Source organism: Neomonachus schauinslandi, chromosome 4, assembly GCF_002201575.2.
Source record: "Neomonachus schauinslandi chromosome 4, ASM220157v2, whole genome shotgun sequence".
Taxonomy (NCBI): Eukaryota; Metazoa; Chordata; class Mammalia; order Carnivora; family Phocidae; genus Neomonachus; species Neomonachus schauinslandi.
The window spans coordinates 168,620,144-168,641,153 of record NC_058406.1 but is presented as its reverse complement, the minus strand read 5'-3'; the positions used below and the strand labels follow the sequence as shown (position 1 = coordinate 168,641,153).

The following is a 21,010-nucleotide window of genomic DNA, read 5'->3' as shown; positions in this document are numbered from 1 at the left end:
AAGACCAGGTGAAAATCCATGAACGGGTACAAGAAAGGCACACAACGGGAATCGGCACTGAGGGCAGGAGGAAAGGGAAACACACGTATGAAGAATGTGGTAAACTGAATGAGTGGTCTCACTTCCTCCTCACTCTGAGAAAGACTGACACACCCATTCTCTTGCTTTGGGCCGTGTTCTTCCTTACCTCTTGGGGTTGGGTGTGGCCATGGCCATGTGACCTGCTTTGACCAATGAGATGTTAGAGGCAATAACTCAAACAGAGGCTTGAAATAGGATTGGGTGGTTGGGTTGCCCTGTTTCGTTTCTGCCCCTGTCATGAGGATTACATACTCTAGGAAACTATTAGCCCTCCCAGCCAGGGCCCCAGCAGAGCAGAACTGCCCCTGTTTGCCACAAATATGTGGTGAAAAAAATAATATTTATCATTGTATCCTACTGAGATGTTTGTGGTTCGTTATGCAGCAAAAGCTGACTAATACTGAGAGCACAGAGCAGTTCAGTTTGGCTAGAGCAAAACGTACATACTTGAAGTGAAGTGGAAAACAGGAACCGGGACCATACAAGGATATCATGCTGAGATGGCATTAACCTTGAGTGGTATTTCCAGCACGATACCCGTTACCCCAGACAGAGACTGAAATCCAACACAAGAATCTGATCAGATCTACTATACAGACCCTCCAATTAAGGGTTTCAAAATATTTTAAGCTACAGAAACAATTATATTAGCTTTCATGGCAAAAAAAAAAAAAAAAAAAAGACAAAATGGACTGTAGCCCTTGCTGACATCTTCACTCAACCTCATGGAAGACCCAGAGTCAGAAGCACCCAGCTAGACCACTCCTGAATCCCTGACCCAGAAAAACCACGATCATGTATGTTTTGTTGTTTTAAGTTGCTAAGTTTTAGGGTAACTTGTTATATAGTAATAAATCATTAACACAGGGGCGCCTGGGTGGCTCAGTCGTTAGGCGTCTGCCTTCAGCTCAGGTCATGATCCCAGAGTCCTGGGATCGAGCCCCGCATCGGGCTCCCTGCTCCGCGGGGAAGCCTGCCTCTCCCTCTCCCACTCCCCCTGCTTGTGTTCCCTCTCTCGCTGTCTCTCTCTCTGTCAAATAAATAAATAAATAAATAAAATCTTAAAAAAATAAATAAATCATTAACACATAGAGCTTCTCTCTGTAGCCATGTTGAATGTAAAGAGTCAGTTTGTAATAGAGGGGGAAAAAAGACACTTACAAAATAAAAGATGATACAGTGAAGAAAAAGAAAAAGCATTCCTTTTCAATGCGTTCAGGTTACTATACATTATGAAAAAACAATACATCAGACCTTTAGAGAAAAGTCTTGTTCCAAAGCACATTCAAACTGGACTTTACAATATAGCTCTTGGGTGAGAGAAGAGAAAGCTACCTTCATTTCTCTGGAGTTCATCTCTCAGGAGATGGGAGGAAGGGGATGAGGAAAGAAACATACACGTCAGCAGATTTTTAACAGCAATGAACAGTCTATGCCTTGTGCAACCGAATATCAAAGATAATACAACATCACAGGGAAGACTTGTAAATATTTAAGCATCAAACAGCCAATTATTACAGGAGCCCTGCCAACCCTCTATCTTTAATCAAGTTGATCTGTCCCATAAAGATAACTTTTCCAGGAATAAACCAGGATAAAGAGGACATTAAGAAGTTCCACAGATGCTTAGCATCAAGGCATTCCTGGTTGGCAACTGCTACGCTATTATTCTGCATTCGTGACTGAAGTTTTCAGCCAAATGTATCTTCGCTGCCAACAGCTCTTTTCAACCACAGAAATAGCGAATGCAAGAACCCTACTTCTCTCTCCCAGCTTCGAATTGTCCTGAGACCCAGCCTCCTCAGGCTTGTTGATTCCCAGGTGAGGGGCATGAGCTGTAGGGACTCAGATTTAGCTTTCGGGTGTATGCAGCTCTTCTCAGCTCTGACTGCCATTTCTGTGTCTCTGAAGGGGGTTGTCACTGACTTCCAGCCACCAGAGTGTGGCTGACTCCTTTTCTACCTGTGTTTGCTTTGGGGGGGGGGGGGGGTGGGTTGTGTTGCATCTTCTCATCCTTCTCACAACCCCCCTTTCTCATTTTCGGGAACAAAGTCCATCTTTTTCAAATTAACCACAGAACCTTAGGACTGATATAAGAACTGATCCTTAAATCTTGTCTTTCTTTACATTCACTCCTTAGAAATTTTGTTTTCTGTGGCAGGGAAACCTCAAGGGGAATAATTTTCCAACTTCAAAAAGTCGTTCAGGGATTATATCCTCAAAGAACAATAAAAAATTAATCTGGGCAACAAACAGAGTGGGGAAACTGCCCTTGCATCCAGGTCTTAAACAAAAACATGAAATTTTCTTGTGATTAAAGATGACATTCTAACACTGTTATTTTTTTTTAAAGATTATTTATTTATTTATTTGAGAGAGAGAGAATTAGAGAGAGCAAGCACATGAGAGGGGGGAGGGTCAGAGGGAGAAGCAGACTCCCCGCCGAGCAGGGAGCCCAATGCGGGACTCGAACCCGGGACTCCAGGATCATGACCTGAGCTGAAGGCAGTCGCTTAACCAACTGAGCCACCCAGGCGCCCTAACACTGTTATTTTTTTAATCCTCAATGGTAATACTGCATCCCAAATATTTGATCCCACAGAGTAGGTATAAAGTACTAATGACATTTATAGAAACCAATGTGTTCCAATGGGGAAATCTTTAGAATGATACCCCCCAGTCATTTCCACTTAACATTCTCCAGTCACTAGCATGGGTAAAGACAACACCACTGCCGATGGGTGAGAGGAGACGTCTAGTCAGTAGTATAAGACCTCTCTGGAGAGAGCCCCAGTAGGAAAAGGAAATAAAATGGAAAACCAAGAGATCTGTTAATCAAGGAACAGGTGTCTGAAAAAGTAGAAGATAATTTACAGTTATTTGCATAATGCTGATGATGTATTTGCTCTTACGATCTTCACTGTGAACACAATAGACACAAATACAGAAAGACATGTCATTGATAAAGCTCAGCTAACTTGTAGCTGTTGCATTCTCAGTAATTATTTAATATAAATACATTTTGACTTCATTATGCTTCCAGTGTAGTCATGCTGAGAATATGCATATTGGAATAAACAGTTTAACGAGAAATTACTTTAGTTTTACTTCTTTACATTACACTAGATGGCAGTCTAGTTTTTTTTAATTATGTGTGAAGGCAGGTTATATGTATTGTCTATGAATTTCATTTTGAATAGTAAAAGAGATGTAAATTATTTGTTGAAAAGGAGACAATATGTTGACTACTATTGAGAATCATGGCTTTAGAGTTTCAAGCCCTTTCGCACCTCATTTCTTTGCACGTTATTGCTGTCTCTGCCTAGAATGCTCTCCTCTGACTCTCTTACTGATATGCCAAACTCCTAAGCTTTCAGGTCTCAGCTGAAACATCACTGACATGCCAGAGTAAGTCAGAGCCCTCTCTTCTATATTTGCATAGCATCATGGATTTTTTTCATGACACAACTAATGTAACTAAATGAAACTATTCATGTAGTTTTTGTTAGTCTGTTTAAAATCTGTGTCCGTGCTAGGGACAGGAAAGGTAGGAAATGTATGCCCTGTTTACTACTATGTCATTGACACCCAACAGTGTGCCTGATGTGTAGTAGATGCTCAGTAAGTGCTGGTTAGGTGAGTGAATGAAGATACAGAAAGATTAAGATGTACGATTAAGCAGCCAAGATCACACAGCTAGTAAGTGGCCAAGCTCAGACCCTGACTTATATGTGACTGATGCCCCAAACGACATCCCGTCCTGCTACTCAGTTAAGCGGCATCACAAGTAGTGAAGTGAAATCGGTTTCTCTTCTAAAATATCACAAGTAAAACAAGACTGAATTGCCTTGTTCTAGGTTTCTATTTCTCCTAGGGTTAGATGTTACACTAATTCTAGAGGTGTACCCCAGGTTGCCAGATCCATGGCCAGCTTCCCTCCAGGTAATTCCCCTACTTGGACTCTTCTATAGCCTGGGCACATGCTAAAATACTAGAAAAACTTTGAAGTGTCAAAATGTATAATCATGGAAAATATTTTTATCACATTCATATTTATCCAACAAATCACCTCAAAGTTGGTCATTTGCCAGGTCAAGGATGTCCCAAGGCTCTCCAAAAACAGAACAAAGTGTGCAGGGAGCTTGCAAATAGTACAACTATGACCCACTGTGCCATTCTGGTCAGTTCAGCTGTTGACTTGTTTGTGTGAACTGAGCCGTGAATTGTGGTTAGTAGAAGCCATAACGAAACGGGGGTCCACCAGACCCTGCATGGTTCTGGCCTCTCCCATGGGAGTCCCCCACTACACCATGAATTCCAAGGTGGCAACAGGACAGAGTGGAGCAAGCACAGATATTCTGGAATCATGAAGATGTGGACTTGAATTCTGGTCCCCTATGGTCCAGCGGGGTGACCTTGGACAACTGACAAACTAGCTGAGCCTCAGTTTCCTAACTTAAAAATGGAGCTAGGGTAATCTGGGTGGCTCAGTAGGTTGAGCATCTGACTTTTGGTTTCAGCTCAGGTTATGATCTTGGGGTCCTGGGATGGAGCCCCACATCGGGCTCTGCACTCATCGGGGAGTCTCCTTGAGATTCTCTCTCCCTCTGCCCCTCCCCCTGTGCTCATGCACGCTCTCTCTCTCTCTCAAATAAATAAATAAATAAATAATAAAATCTTTTTTTAAAAAATGGAGCTAATACTGACCTCGCAAGATTTTTATGAGCGTTAATAATGTGCCAAGCAACTAATAGTAGCTTAACAACACTAGTCGCTTAATAAATGCTGGAACCCTTCTTTTCAAAGCCCACAGTGATGTCTTCCTCTAAATTCTGACAGCATTTACTTTCTACCCAACTCATTTCACATTTACTCTCCCAACTTGCACATTCAGTAATGTTTCGCATTCCTTCCTTATCCAAACCATGTCTTCTATTTTATCCAAATGAGGGAGTGTGCATATAGGACTGAACACAATATTGGCAGATACATTTAGTGCCTAATAAGTGAAAGCCATAAATAAATAGTATTATCTTACACACTGTCAACTCAAAAGCCTTACATGAACCCTGCATTCAATAAATATTTACTGATTTATTGTCCAAGATAAATTAGCTATAAATTCCAGCTTTATGGATGTACAATCTGAACATGAAAATCTTCAGTTGGATGGCTCCCGTGATCCAGTGTTTTTTGGAGAATGATGGAAACTGAAGGAGTTACATAAAGACTGAAATCAGGAAACTGTCCCAGTTCTTTTCAAGTAAATAAAGGAACTCAATTTGGCCAACTATAGACCAGCCAACTTATTTTTGCCTGGGTTAATATATGGTTTAAGACACCAGTGAACATTTCAATAAATGGAATAAGAAAATAGGAGATTAGTCATCCAGGAACGATTACACAAAGATCAGAATTAGAAACGGAGCTGTCTTCTGGGGTCTAGTTAGAATCACACAAGGTTGTGACTCTAGGAGAGTGTGTTCAAGTCAGAAAAGTCAGGACTCAGTTGTTTCAGGTCAGGGAAGAAAAGAGAAACTTTAGAGCTTTTGTGAACTTTGGAAGCCAGGATATAGAGTCATTTCTGAAGACAGTGCAGTATTTAATGGGGACAGGCAAGGAAAAACAGCTTTTCTTTGCTGTATGTGAGCCATGGAGTATAAGTGACAAGAAGAAAAAGCAGGTGAGAAATTGGGCTACAGAACATCTTGCTTATGCTACGCAGATGGAACCTCTTTACTCCTGGGTGCTAATAATCAGACAAGTCCAAGTTGGAGTTCAAGCCTTAGATAAATAATGTGAGCTGCAGGAGTCCTTCAAATCCTTAACTTCTAAGGATTCTGTATATATTGCGATCCATGTGAGAACACAGCTAAACGACGATTCCCCACAAACTTATGAAAAATACTTTGTTTAAGTTAAAGGAGACAAAGGACTAATGAAAAGGAGGTAGCTAATTAGATGGAGGCAAAATACAGTCTTCTGTTGGGTGATAAGGAAGGTCGAGAACAGTCTCTATTTCACACTGCTGATATGGGGGGGAGTATTTGTAATTCCTTTTCTGTTCTCCAAAAATGCATATTCTTCGCTAGTTCAATGATAATGACTGGGTTAATCAACAGTGCATTTTGAACTGAGGTCAGAAAATACAAGGTTGCCCCTCAGCCCTTTTAATGGAGGAAAACAGGAAACCATAGTAAGGATCAGTAGTATTTCTTTTTGCCTCAGTCATACAAGTTTGCATGCATACACATGGACTTGCATACTACATCGTGATGCAAAATGTATTTCTTACTGTACATCCTCTGTAAAAGAGTTCAAAAAACTTGAAAAATTAGGGGTGGCTGGCTCGCTCAGTCAGTGGAGCACGCAACCCTCGATCTCAGGGTTGAGTTCAAGCCCTCTGGGGCAGAGAGCTTACTGTAAAAATTTTTGAAAAATTATAATAGGGAAACCAGATGGAGCACTTCCTATGAAAAATTCGCCAAGTCAATGGAGTGGTGAATTTCTTTTAGGAAGACTCATGTGAGACACATAGAAAACCCCAAGAAAGTGAGGTTCACTTAAATGCTAGGCCAGAGTACTCAACACCATATTTCTTTTTGCCTTGCTTTTGTAGTTTAGCATTTGTCTAAATACACTCTTGAGTAATAATACTTATTTTTACTTACTACAATATAATGTCCTTTCAAAGTTATATTATATAGAGAGCATCGTGATAATCGTATTTTATATAGCAACAACAACCCCACAACCTCTGGTTTTTATTTCTAGTCCTAACATTGGCTGATTTCAAGACTCTTTGGGCCTCATTATCTTCATATGCTCTCTTTTACACAAAATGAGGGTGAAGAGAAAAGATGGCTGAAGTGTCTTCAGTTTTAAAATGCTATTGTTTGATTTAGTGGAAACGTAGATATTTCTCTCTCTCAATACTTCCTGGGTATTTGGACCACAAGATCAAACAAACAAACAAAAAATCACTGTCTTCCTTGCAGCAACAAATGCCAACTGCAACAGGATTGAAATACTTTGCTAGGAATGAAAATCCCTTGAGCCTTGACCTATAAACCCTGACCTTAAATGCAAAACCATGACCATCCATTGGCGATCATCTAAAAATCACTTTCCCTCATGTTCAGAGGGCATGTCTCACTTTCTGTCACACTGTCACTCTCCGTGTATTTGCAGGACAGGATTTTGCTTTGTCTACTACACTCTTTAGGGATACATGTGTATCGACATATGTAGGTCAGAAAATTATATCATGGAAATTCATATTTCAAAGGCTGTCTGGGCCATTGTTTGAGAATTCCTGGAAGATTTTCCTATGGTCGAAGCATTCAATTCCTCTTGAGGAGCAGGGAAGACTCAGTCTGGCAAGAACAAGAATAGGACTTCCAAAAAAAAACAAACACAACTTGTGACTTGCTGAGAGTGACTCAGGCACTGGCCCTGTGCCCCCCGTGTCACAGGTGATCCATCACCAACACCATCAGAGGATGCCCGGCTGCCAGATCTTCCGAGTGCTGTGAGGGAGACATGCCTTTCTCTACATCAGCTGATTTCATGTCCTGGCACGGGAAAAACCTTCAGAAAGGAAAACCAGGACTGGGTTGCTAAGAGAGCAACAACTACTGAGGGAGGACCTATCATGTGCAATGCGGTTCAGAACTGATGCTGCTCTTGGCAATCGAGCTGTTCACCTCCCCCTGATGAGTGCTAAAATGCATGGGAAAGACAGTGCATCAGGGGTCCTGGGGATGGAGCCACTGTGTGGTCTGGGGCAATCAATGAAAATGTCATTCCTGAAAGAGAAGTGCAGCTGAGCCTTGCACTAAGAGTAAGAACACACCTAAGATAGGGAAAGCAAAGGACATTTCCAAAGCGGGGAACAAGGCATATGAAAGCACAGAGGCAGAAAGCCCTGTTGGCACAGATCAAGAATGAACATGAAGTACTAACTTTGGAATCTGCATGTCACATCTCCAATGTGATAAAAGGAACATATCCTACCCAGCTCACAAAAGTAACAGGATTCACATGGCAAATAGGTAACAGCTTTTCCCCAGATCTACATTCTAGAACATGGTGTCTTAGAAAATACTTTTAATCAGTTGTCTTATTTCCCATCACTTTCTTTGTAGTTCATATGTAACCCTAATTTCCCACATCTCTTTAATCTAGAGGGGGAGATCTAGGTCAATTATAGAACTGAATGAAATTCAATCAAAATCTTATTATTGTATTATACAACACTGCTAAGACCTGTAGGGGAAAACAGAAAAGGCTAAATGGGATTTCTGTTTTCAAGAAACTTTGGTAGAAAAGACAAAACATTGGCCCGTGAAACTAATAAATAAAATGCTGCCTTATATTATAGGAAGATGAACCACAACCAGTATTTTCACTTGAAGTTTATAGCTGGCATGGTCTACATAGGCATATGTAAATCATTTGTCGATAGGACGCATGACTCACCTGAGGGCTGCCACCAACTGTTGCCCACTGTGGGCACTGCATAAAAAAAGCATCTGACCTCGGAAGTGAGCTCTCAGCTTACCATGACATATGTGTGATGCCACATCTGTCCAGAGGAGGGCATCATTTTCTAATTCTTCCACGTGGAAAGGGCACCTGTTCTTAATTCCTCCATCTAGAGGGGACACCTTTCTTTCATTAGCTCAAAAGCCTCTGAGAGGTGAGTTGGGGGTCCTAATCCTCCTTTTTCACATGAGTAGATATGGCTCTTGATGAAATACTTTGTAGATTACTCAACTTACTCACTGGGGAATCTTGGGGAAAAATAAGTAAGCTGGGGAAGAGATGGGGTGGTGGTAATGAACATTCATTATTTTGGACATCATCATTGTATAAGCACGTTTTACACCATGCTTCACTGCACACACCTCAGTGGTGTTCCAGTGGGAGAGGTGGCTCAGCTTACCTCGTTCTCCAGGGGTCCCTGGCATGCCTGCATTTCCGGGGAAGCCTGGGGTCCCTGGGGGTCCTTGTTCACCAGGGTTTCCAGGTGACCCTGGTCTGCCAGGCTCCCCAGGAGGCCCCTGGACGGTCCGGACTGATGAGGACTGGCTGGGAATCTGGTTGAGGATGGCTGTGTACCTGGCCATGTGACCTGAGACACAAAGGGCAGAGACATCCTTCAGTGAACTGTCACACGCAGAAAGGGAAGACCAGCGGTATTATCGGTCAAGGCTCTGAACCATTCCATTCGACAACCACAAGAGGAAAAGCACACTCTCTGAAATATGTTGATTTCCAACTTAAAAATGATGACATTTTACTTTGGATGATATTAACAGCTGGACCGTATTCAAGGTGCATCTCAAGTGTTTGGAATTCCACAGCTCACATCAGCACCTCAGTAAACATCATGGGCAGAAGTCATAAATTTGGTTTTTGCCCCCAACATTTATGTGACCCCTAAACCCTCACCCAGCTGCCCCTTCTCTCTAGCAACACCCCTCTTCCCAACTTACTTGTCTTTTTTCCAACCCACAAAGCCTGCTCCACCCTCTTGCTCAGAAACCCCCAGACAAGTGTTTTGTTTCAATCTGACTCTTCGTTGCCAAGCCTTTTTGCAGGAACCTTTACTTGGGTCCCAGCTGCAGATACTCCCACTAGCTTTATTTATTTTGTTTTAAATCTGGCTCTCCCTCCTATAATCCCTTAACTCAGTTATGCCTGGAAGAACATATTTTAATAATCAGAAGTATACATTGGTAAAGTGCTTGATATCATAACACCTCGGTTTTCTGGCAACATCAGAAGATAAGATTTTCCCACATTAGTGAATTTTCTAGATGAAAACCTATCCCTTTTCTAACATACAGATCTAAATAAAGAATAGTAACCATTCTAGAGGGATTATTTCTAAAATATATTCAATGCCTTCTTAAGCATAGGACCATGACCGCAACTGATGACTTGGAGGCCATCTGTAGGCATGTCCACGATTGTCCGAGTGGGGTCGACATTTCCACATCTGCTTTTCCAGGTTCTTCCTTTATCATGTCTCTGGCTATCATCACTCACACAGTTTCCCATGTCACCTTTCCTAGAGTAATTCTTCTGATCAGCTCTGGACTAAAATCTGGATAACTGAGCATGTGAGGAATTATATGCTAACTGATGAATCAAGTTCTGAGGAGAAACCTAAGCAATGGAATAAGGAGCCCAGAGGAACCTGAAGTAGCACGTGGGAAGGTGGCTGAGGTGCCAGCAACAGCCCCTGGGTGGGTTGGGTCTTGCTCATAAAGTTGTGTGCAATCTTTTCTATTTCTTCTCTCCCAGCTGCATCCACAGACAGGGCCTCCCTATTCTACAGGCTTCTTTCAGCTTTCTTGCATCACTCCCTGCTGGCTTCCATTTCCTCGAAGTCATTCACAAGAATCTGAGAATTCCTGAAGGGGAAAGATGCAATTTTGAACTCTCAATTTTTAGGGCATGTCTTAAATGATCATATATTTATATGAGATTTTTATTCTATAGTGGAATATGACAGCAACTATTGTGAAATCTCCCACATACTGTGGTCAGTGAGTCCTACCTGGATTTAACCCCTAGGCTTCCTTAAAATAATTCCTTGCTCATTTACACTGTATACTTGAAATGAGAAACCTACAAAATAATCCAAGGTACCGGTTAGCTTTAGACGTATTCAATGTTCAATTTAGCTTTTATAATTTATTGTTCAATGTTCAATTTAGCTTTTATAATGTTCAATTTAACTTTTATAATTTATTGTGTTTTTAAAGATCTTGCTTTGGCAATAAACTTAAATAGTTTCATTTAAAACTGGTCAATTCTCTCAGATATACACATTTAATTTGGGCAATATAATATAAATGAAATAAAGTTAAAATATAGGGAGCATTACTGTTATGTCTGAAGATGACAGCTTTGTACATGGTTTGCACAATTAATGTCTTAATGAAAACTCTCCCAAGCTGATGTGGCACCTTCACTTGATGCCTTCCCAAAGATGAGATCTGGGTTTATCTACTACAAATGGGATTTAGGAACTAGCCATTATGCCTTCTTGGACACTTATGGGACTCCCAGACATTCCTGGGTTAAAAAAATGTAACCTTCCAAAGCTAAGACAGCCACTCAGGTAATGAAGGTGGAGTGGTGTGCTACCAGAGTAGGAGACTTGACTACAGAGCTAGGCCAGGGATGGCTGGGTTTGACTATTTCATCTCTACCTGGCCTTAGATCTTTCTGGAATTGAGCAAATTATTGGCAAAGGGCCCATACTAGTAACCCTCTGGTTAGATTACTGAGACAAAATGTCAGTGGGCCTGGGGGAAACGCAAAATGGGTGGGTACGCAAGTGAATGAACACAAACAAGTAACTGGAATACCGTGTTGCTGGAAAGTTCAAGTTTAAAATGAAGACATGGGACACTACATCTGAAAGTAATGATGTACAATGTATTAGCTAATTGAATTTAAATTTACAAAAAAGAAGAATGAAGTCAAGGACCTTGGCCTAACCAAAAGGATAAAAAAAAGCAGGTATTGATTTAAATCTAGTGAGTTGATAGAAATCAACACTATGGATCATCTTTTTGAAAGCAGCTTCTGATTCCTTAGTCTGACAACTTTCAAGTGCTGAGTACTTGAGAAAAAAAAAAAAATCTATCCATTTGAAGACAAGGAAAGAATAAAAGATCTGATCTGGGCAGCTAAGTTATATCTATGTGGGCCAAAGGAAGGCTCTTGGACAGATGCCACAGAGGCAGCTGGTGTCTGTGACATGGATACAGGACTCGAGGGTGATCTGTAATGACCTCTTACCGGGGATAGTTATGACCATCTGTAAAGCTTACCTTTCTGCACCAAGACAAAGTTTTCGCGGTGTTTTCCTGAGTCACTAACTTCTGGGCAAGGCAGATCCCCATTGGGACAAGGAACAGAGAACGACATTGGAACCGTAATGCACTTACTCTGGATGAGCTGTTCGCACACCTGACGTGCCACTGCCCGCACCATGGCTTGAGACTGCAGGTCCCCCTGCGTGAGAAGAAAGCATCCTCTGAGTCTCGGCCACAAGCCCAGCCCCGTGGCCAGACTTCCGGCATGCAGATCTGACTCAACCCCCTGCTCCCACCTCGTTGGCTCCCACACCAGATAGGATTGGCCCCCACGGTGCAGAGAAGGAGGAAGTAATTTGACATTCATGGTGCAACGCTCCTGGGAACCTTCATTAAATGACAAATCAAGTATTTCTGGTCCCAGATTCTAAAAGAATTTCATAGTTTTGACACAAACCCATATACTTTGAATACCTCATTTTGGCTCTTTAGAGCTTATAAACGATAACATTTTCTCAGGCAGTGGCTTATTTCATATTAGCACCAACTCCAAGGAAAAATGTTAAACCCATTTGATAAATGAACAGAGTTAAACACGTTGCCCAAGGGTTCACAGAGGTGACTGGATGAGCCCAAAATCACGGTTGTTTCTACTACAGGCGACAGCACAATTATATGAGCAGCTGCATAATTTCTCAAAAGAGAGAGAAGGTCCTGGAAATAAACTGATTTAAGTTCCCCAGCCAGTTCCTTGACTCTGCGTCTGCCATTGGCTGCCAATGTCCGCCCATCAGAGAAAACACAAGCCCCTTTCTACTACTTGGCATTTGCATAGAGTTTTTATTTTTCTGAAGCCTTTTTACGTCCATTATATAATTCTGTCATCAGATCCACTTTGGAGTTAGCGGAGTTTGATTCTCTCCATTTTATCCTTAAAGAAAGGGGTCCGAGGTCATCCAGCTGAATGGTAGCAGAGAGGCAACTAGAAACCAGCTCTCCTGACTTCTAGCCCACGGGGCGTTTTTCCACCTGACAACATGCCCCCAGTCCAGTGGGTTGAGGAGAGGGAGGAGAGAGGGAACGGAATAAGAGCGATGAACAGTCATGGCAGTAACAGTCACGATAGTCGATGGTCATCCAGTCTCAGCCTTATGCAATGAAAGGTGTGCAGCAAGCTGGGCCTGGTGAACAGAGCCAGAGGATACTCACCCTTTCTCCGCGCTCTCCCTTGGCTCCAGGGATACCCTGTAAAAAATTTAAATTGTCAAGTTCCTTGTAACACTGCCTTCAGCTGGCCATAATGAGAGTGCATCTTTTCTTATTCTATTAAGATGGTTTTCCTAGCTCTAGCGATTCTGCAGCAAAAATCGATACACAACAGGAATAAACAAACAGCAAACAGAAGTAACTCTTTTAAACATTTTACTCCCCCAGCCTTTTAATATGTAGACAGTATTTTTTCACACGAAATTGAGATCATGCAGCAATACTGCTTTGTGACGTCATATCACCGAATCGGTCATTTATATCTTTCCACCCTAAGCACCGCTCCGTGAATTGTACTCTACTGATGCTTCATGATTTATTTTACAAGCCTCTGCTGAATAGCTAAATTGTTTCCATTTTTAAAAGACTATCTCTCAAAGGAAGTAAACGATCTTCCATCCTAAGGGTTCAGGTAAGAGATGAGATTTGTGGATTCCCATAACTCTGCTTTCTGTCTGCATCACAGCACACAGTTCTTCTCCCCGATTCTCCCTGATAACAGGAACTCATATTAACACGAATTCTCAGCTGAATTATTATTTTGTTGTGTGGCTTAGCTACTCTTTGAGCCGTAAGAAACTGTATTATTACCGTAAAAATTTTTACTGAAAAGATAATGGAGATTTCAAGTGTTTCTGTAATGAAATTATACTAATAAGCAAAACATGTGTCTTCAGAGCATTTCATCTTTTTGTTTCAACTCTGAAGCAATGTAATAGATCCACTGAACAACATTTTTATGTCTCTACCGAAAGGATAGCAAATAGCCTTTACAGATGGAATTTAGCCACATTGTCAGATGGTTCCCCGTTGTTACAATAAACTCAACAAGTCCCAACCAAATATCTTCTCCAGAATCTCTATTCCATTAACAGTCACCTCAATTCAAAATTCTGGTTTCACACCATTGGTGTGCAGGTAAATTGGCTTTCTGGAAAAATAAGATGCCCGGACTTGCAGAGTTTGCTGCTACTAGAGGCATAAATCTATCTACCATGGTTGATTTCAAGCTACAAATGTGCTGTCACTGAAGACAGAGTTGAGAAAGGAAGAGAAGGTACAAGCAGCTTGAGCCCACCACTGGTTGTCTTTTCTCCTCCCTTCCCTTGCATCTCATGTGTCTATTCAACACACACACATTTTCTTGCACTGCAATCTCTCATAGCCTTCTGTTCCATGACCCAGGTGCTACCCTCACTGTCTTACACCAGGGCATTTGAAACTTCCTTCTAATGGACTTCTCTAACTAAAGACGACCCCCCCCCCCCGCTTCTAGTTCATCCCCCACATAACCACGGGTCCTTCCTCAGACACTACCAGCATACAACTTAGAGGGCTCAGTGACTACTGAGTGACAGCAGCTCTTCCTCTATTCAGAACCACTCAGCGATTCTTAGACCCATGTGACAAAGTTGGTTCTTCAATTCAAAGTCTTTTGTTATCTAGTTCCAACCTCCCTAACTTCTACTCCTCAAAATTACACTTTCGCATCCCCACAGACCTGATCTACTCAGGGTACGAAGACATTTGAAATGTGAGAAAAATATTAAAGTATTTATAAACATAAATCTTATAAATTAGATATCAACAGGAGAAATATTCTAATGCAGTACTTAGTTCCAATATAAGTTATATGACACTGCATTTTTTATTATTGTCCAATGTACTTAGCTACAAGTCAACTTGTGGATTTCTCTTCTCTCTGTGTAGATGGTAAGATCTCTAAAACTGGAAACCATAACTTATGTTACTTTCTATTTCTAAAACCACCTAGCCTGTTTCCCGCATAACGGAGTGACTCAGACATTCAACTAAGTCCAATATTAAATTGAAATAGTCATTATAAATCTAGGATTGCTGTCTACTTCCTCAGACCTTGAGCTTCCTTTTGTTCTGTCAATAAAGTGAGAAGAAAAATATTAGCTGACTTCAACTAGAAGAATAAATCCACCTTTTAGTGTACCACAAGATAATTTTTCAAGACTACAAATGAGATCAATAATCAACAACACCAAGAGAACGTTATTGAAAAATATACACAAACTCATACACAGAATAGTACAACTTTAGTGCTGGGTATATAGGTGTTCACTCTAAATTCTTTGAATTTTGCTTGAAATTTTTCATACTAATATTTTGGGGAAAAACAGATGAGATAGGATCTGTAAGCCACTTAAACTCTCTGAGCTTCTTTGTAAGATCAGGCCATTAAGTTAAATGGTCTCCGGGGTTCCTTACAAGGATAATGTGTTAGCATCTCATAATGTCGTCATTATTTGGAACGGGGTAACACATGGAACAGAATTTATGAAAAATACAAAGCTGGACTTGCCAGGGGAGAATCACCAACTCTACAAAGAAAGCATATCCTCACTACAACCACTCTCAGCGTGTAAGTTCCATAGTCAGTCTGTGTCTAGCTCACAAACTCCTGTTCCCCAGTTCCCGGGACGGTGCTTGGGCCAGAGCAAGTGCTCAAAGATACGTGAACCGAATGAATGAGTGAATGAATGAATGAATGAATGGCTGAATTTTACTGCAAGTAAAAAGGGTTGATTCTGTAAAAAGTATCCAATAGTTGATTCCGTTAAAAAGTATCCAAGAGTTGATTCTGTTAAAAAGTAACCAATCTCCTTTATAAAAACTGTTTGCAAAAGTAAGATTTACAAGGCATTCTTGCCTCACAATTCTTTTGAGATGTACTGGTGTCATCCTCCTCATGTCTTAGGCTCCACAAGTGGCCAAATCCCTAAAAATGCAGTAATGTCCCCTTGTAGGTCTAACTGGACAAAAGAGCTACTTATGTTATCATGAAATCAACCTTTAGTGGAGCCAGCTTTTCAAGCATTGGATGCAAAACAAAACCCAAAAATCAGCAAACAAAAATAAGTAAATATTCTACATTATTAATACATTCAGAAGCTATTGGTAAATACAAGCAGTTTAACACTGAAGTGCTTTTACCATGTTCCAAGCATTGTTCTTAGTGTATTAACCCATTTAACTCTGTCACAGCCTTATCAGATTAATTCATTATTTAATTCTTATTATTTAAAGACTCCTATAAAATAATCTAATTCATTCTTTCTAACAACCCTAGGAGATGTTATTTCCACTTTATACATAAGAAAAGTGATTCACTCGCCCCTCATCACACAGTGAGAAAATGGGAACTCTGGGACCGGAACCCAATCAGCTGGGCTCAAGAGCCCGTGATCTCCCCAACAAAGTGTGCTTCTAGCAAAGTGAATGAGAACACTATTCAACAATTCTGCCAGCCAATATCTTCAACTCCGTTTCCTAGCTAAACAATAATAAAAAAGCAATCATGAGTCCCTCCAATCTAACCCTAGCAACTCAGAACTCGGTGTTAACCTGAGTCATTTCTTAAAAGCAATTGGTCTCAAATATTTTTATTTCTGAACCAATACACTATTTGACATCTCCATTGCTAGCTATCATTTGTTAAATTGGCTTCCTTGAAACTTAGAAAAAGAAATTAGAGCGTGAACCCAAGTGATAAGGAAAAACACACAGCCTCAGCCCCTTCTGGTACATAAGAATGGATGTGTTTAATCCGACCTGAAATTCCTCAAACTCGGCCTCACGATGCTGGTTATTAAGTAGCTACAGGACACAGCTAGGCAGTCTCAGTGAAAGATCCATTTAGTAGAATATCTGTACAGCAAGAAGTTATTTTTTATTCCAACGTCTCTGACATCTTTCCTTTGATTTTTGCAAAGTAAAACAAAAACAAAATAAAAATTCCTGAGCAAAGGAAGGTCCATAACTCCACCAAAGTATGCTTTGAGGGAAAACACATATTCCCTGTCGATGTAGGCAAGAAAAATGGCACATTTTCCTATAATTTTAGGAACCCTTGAAATGTAAAGAAAAGAAACTACAGTAGCTACATTCATAGATTCACAGAATTTTAATGCTGAGGGAAGAGGAATGATCTCATCGTGGTCCAAGTCCCACATATTAAAGATACCTGTTAACATAAATCAAAACATCCTAGCTTGGCTCTAAAGGTCTCCCATGTTAGACCATGGAGAAATAATCTTCTAAGAATAATCTTCTCGTACTCCCCTGCACATCAGCCTAACTGGAACGCAAACATAACTTCATTCTTTCTTTCTTTTAACAAAGACCTATAAGAGCCCTCTATGAAACAGAGCTGGAATCTAGGAACAAAAACTTATGAGTACAAGTATGATGACATTTCTGCCCTTGAGGAATGGATCGTTTCAGTGGAGGGCTGGATGTGGTCTCAGCCTGAGGAGGTGAGGGGGGCCTCACACATGAAGTGCACAGTTTTAAAGAGAGACTAGCCAGAATCTCACCAGCTGGAGAAAGGAGGAGAAAACAGCTCAGACAAATGGAAGGATGTCCCGAAGGCTAAACAAGTGTGAAACGGTATGGCGTGTGTTGGTGGAGCTCTACATAATTTTAGGTGACTCAACTCCAAACGAAGAGATGGTAGGAGGTCAGCTGGAAGGTAAAGGAAGGGACCATCATGAAGGGCCATGTATACTTGGTTGAATATTTGGGACCCATCCCCTGGTTATAGGGATCCAGTGAGGAGATTCAAGCCGGGGAATGACACATCAAAGATATACAGGAAGGATCACTCAGCAGCTGGGGAATGGATAAGACCAGGGCGAGAGCATGGGGGCCACTTAGGGCTTCCTGTGATGAACTCTGAGAAACGAAGAGGGGTCAGAATAAAACTGTGATGGTGGCCATGAAGTAAGAGAAAGAGTTGAAAAATACTAAAATGTATAAAAGATGGGGTGCCTTGTGTTTGCTTTATGTCTTACTGCAATCCCCATCAATGCCATCTTCCTGTCTTTGTGGGCGGAAATCACACCCACATTTCAAGATCTAAGTGAAATGCTGCCTCGTTCAGGTGCTATTCTCCCCATCCCATCAACTCAGGTGGTATCCCCCTCTCTGTCTCTCCCTCTGCATCTCTCTGTCTCTCCCTCTTTGTCTCTCTGTCTCTCAATGGGGCTTTCATGGCAACTTCGTTGTCTTTCCCTTAAGGCATTTCTCACTTTCTGCCTTTTATTATCCCTACTTATAGAAAAAACATTATTCTCTCTAGATTTGCCATGGATGTGGAAAAATATCTTGGTCACCTTTTGTACCCCTAGGAACCCCTCTCCCCCATGTACCTGGTCCATATTGTGGCTACCCAGTACATTGTTTTAAATGAATGAATCGGGAAACTGACGTCCTGAGGGCCTAGATAAGTTGCTGGAGGGATGTGGCTGCACAGCTAGGTAAGGTCACGGCAGGGCCACATCTAGAACACAGGCATCCTGACTTTTTTTTTTTTTTTAAAGATTTTATTTATTTATTTGAGAGAGAGACTGAGAGAGAGCACATGAGAGGGGGGAGGGTCAGAGGGAGAAGAAGACTCCCCGCAGAGCAGGGAGCCCGATGCGGGACTCAATCCCAGGACTCCAGGATCATGACCTGAGCCGAAGGCAGTCGCCCAACCAACTGAGCCACCCAGGCGCCCAGGCATCCTGACTTCTAACGCGGTGCTCTTTAAATGCTGGAGTGGACCCATCTACCCGTATTGCATGGCCGCTTCTGACATGTGCTTCATCACCACCTGCTGCGCTGCAGGCGAGGCCCTGCCTGTCAGCCTAGACTTAAACTCCAGGTAGGAATTAGGACGGCAGCAGGGGCACCAACACACGCTGTGCGCTGGGCAGAGCACAGGAAAGCGCACGTTCCCGGCACCGCCCTAGGAGACACGTTGCTATCTTCAGTGGGGCAGTCTGTCTTTCTTGGTCTCTTTCCCTCCTGCCTTCCTAGACAGACATCCATGGGAAATCAGTCAAGGCCCTAACACCAGGACGCCGAGCCTGCCTTACTGGTCACGCCAGACTGGCGGCCAGCGGGCCTCTGGCTGCTCACGTCCCAGAGCGCTCAGAAGTCTGGGCTGGACAGTTTGGAGAACAGATGGCTTTTGAGAGGCTCCCCAAAGCCTACGACGGGGGCAACCCCACAACCCCACCTGGTGCCTATATACTACATGGCTCCTGTCTCTGATTAAAATGCCAGTGCCACGGGGCCCCTCATGCCACCAGCAAGGGGCCCTTTCCCGTTGATTTACAATAATTGAAGATAATACTATTAACAAGGGCTTTATTTCTGGGACAAAGTTTATTGGCATTTCGGTGTGCCCCATATTTAGAGTCTATTCGAGAGCTACAACCCGCCAGGTGGATGAGCAGGGTGGGGTTCTACTTACCTAATGTGTTCTGCACCCCTCGTGCACCCCATTTTCTCCCCCTAGGACCTCCCAGCCAGCTCTTCTTTCCCATTCCGTTCCTCATGGCTCAGGATCAACCCAGCTTGGGGTAAGGGAAATTAGTTCTAGGAGGTGTCGGCAACAAGAGTGCAAGGAATGAAAAGGGCGGCTCAGGTACACATACATTAGATCATATTAAAGCAGCTTTTGTTTTTTCTCATTTCACTTCAGGAGGCCTCAGAACTTTTGATGTCCTAAAATCTCTCATGGCTTTCTGAGAAACAGGTTGTGTATGCATGGTCTCTGACACTGCCTTAACCAGCCCCCTCCCCACCCCACCCCCACTGCTCTTGGAGCCCTGCTGAAATATTCTGGAACTCTTGCTCCCAGGAGCACATTTTGGGAAGTTGACCGAAGCCTGGTAGCAGAGATGATGTTTTCAAATCACTTTTCTAGTGAGAAATAGCCTTGGGCCAAATGCATAGAGAAGTTTGCAGTAAAAGAATGGTAGAGACAGGAGTGAGTGTGTGTGTGTGTGCGCGCACGTGCGCGCACGTGCGTGTTTGCATATGATCACATGTGTGAGTGTAGAGTACGTTTCCATGTGCATGACCATTCTCAGTAATATCATTGTGCATTTAAAAAAAAGACGTGTGAAGATAAAGTAATAGAATCTTTTTCTGTGACCCATTATTAGCTGGATTTAAAAAGAGGAGATATAAAACTATTTTGAACAAGGCCATTGTTTTTGGAATGAGTATACTGCTTTGTAAAGTGACTGCTGAGGACAGCATTCATTCGGGTGTGCAAATAGGGACATGCTAGCTAAAATCTGGAGGCATTTTTTATGTTCCTATCTTGGGAAAGGACTCTGAGATGAAATTTTATTGAAATGAGTTTTGAGAATAAAAAGTAATATGGCTCTCTGGGTGGCGAGAGGGAGAGAGGGGTCTTTCCAAATGAGAACCGATGTTTCTGTTATGTTTTATTCATTGTGGTAGGCAGAAAAAGCACGCCCCCCAGAGTGTCCATGCCCTCATCCCCAGAACCTGTGAGTATATTACCTTATGTGGCAAAAGGGACTTTGCAAATGTGACTTAGTCAAGCATCTCGAGGTTATCTAGGGACACTATCGAGGATTACCCAGTGGCCCAGATACAATCATATAGGTCCTTAAAGCAAAGAATCTTTCTGGACTGGGCTCAGAGGGAAATGTGATTATTGAAGAATGGTCAGAGAGATGAAACACTGCTGGCTTTGAAGATGGAAGTGGGCCATGAGCCAAGGAATGTGGGAAGTCTTTGGATGCTAGAGAAGACAAGGAAATAGATTCTCTCCTAGAAGCTCCAGAAAGGAAATGCCAAACCTTGATTTTAACCCAGTGAGACTGTGTCAGACTTCTGACCTGCAGAACTGTAAATTAATACGTTTGTGTAGTTTTGAGCCACTGAGACTGTAGGAATGTGTTATGGCAGCCATAGAAATTTCACTCATTAACCTCTCCTACCCTCACGCTTCAGATTGCACTCTTCCACAAATTCTTCACCTGTTT

The 21,010-nt window shown here is 42.1% G+C and overlaps 1 protein-coding gene across 4 annotated transcripts in view; it reads right to left on the bottom strand.

Moving 5' to 3' along the window:
• COL14A1 (collagen type XIV alpha 1 chain) overlaps positions 1–21,010 on the bottom strand; it is a 211,633-nt gene that overhangs the window by 13,265 nt on the left and 177,358 nt on the right. For all 4 annotated transcript variants that reach the window (XM_021688762.1, XM_021688763.1, XM_021688765.1 and 1 more), the window contains 3 exons: positions 13,131–13,166; positions 12,054–12,120; positions 9,029–9,217 (listed from right to left, as the gene is read on the bottom strand). In XM_021688762.1, coding sequence (XP_021544437.1) covers positions 9,029–9,217; positions 12,054–12,120; positions 13,131–13,166 — 292 coding nt within the window. The remainder of the gene's footprint in view (positions 1–9,028; positions 9,218–12,053; positions 12,121–13,130; positions 13,167–21,010) is intronic.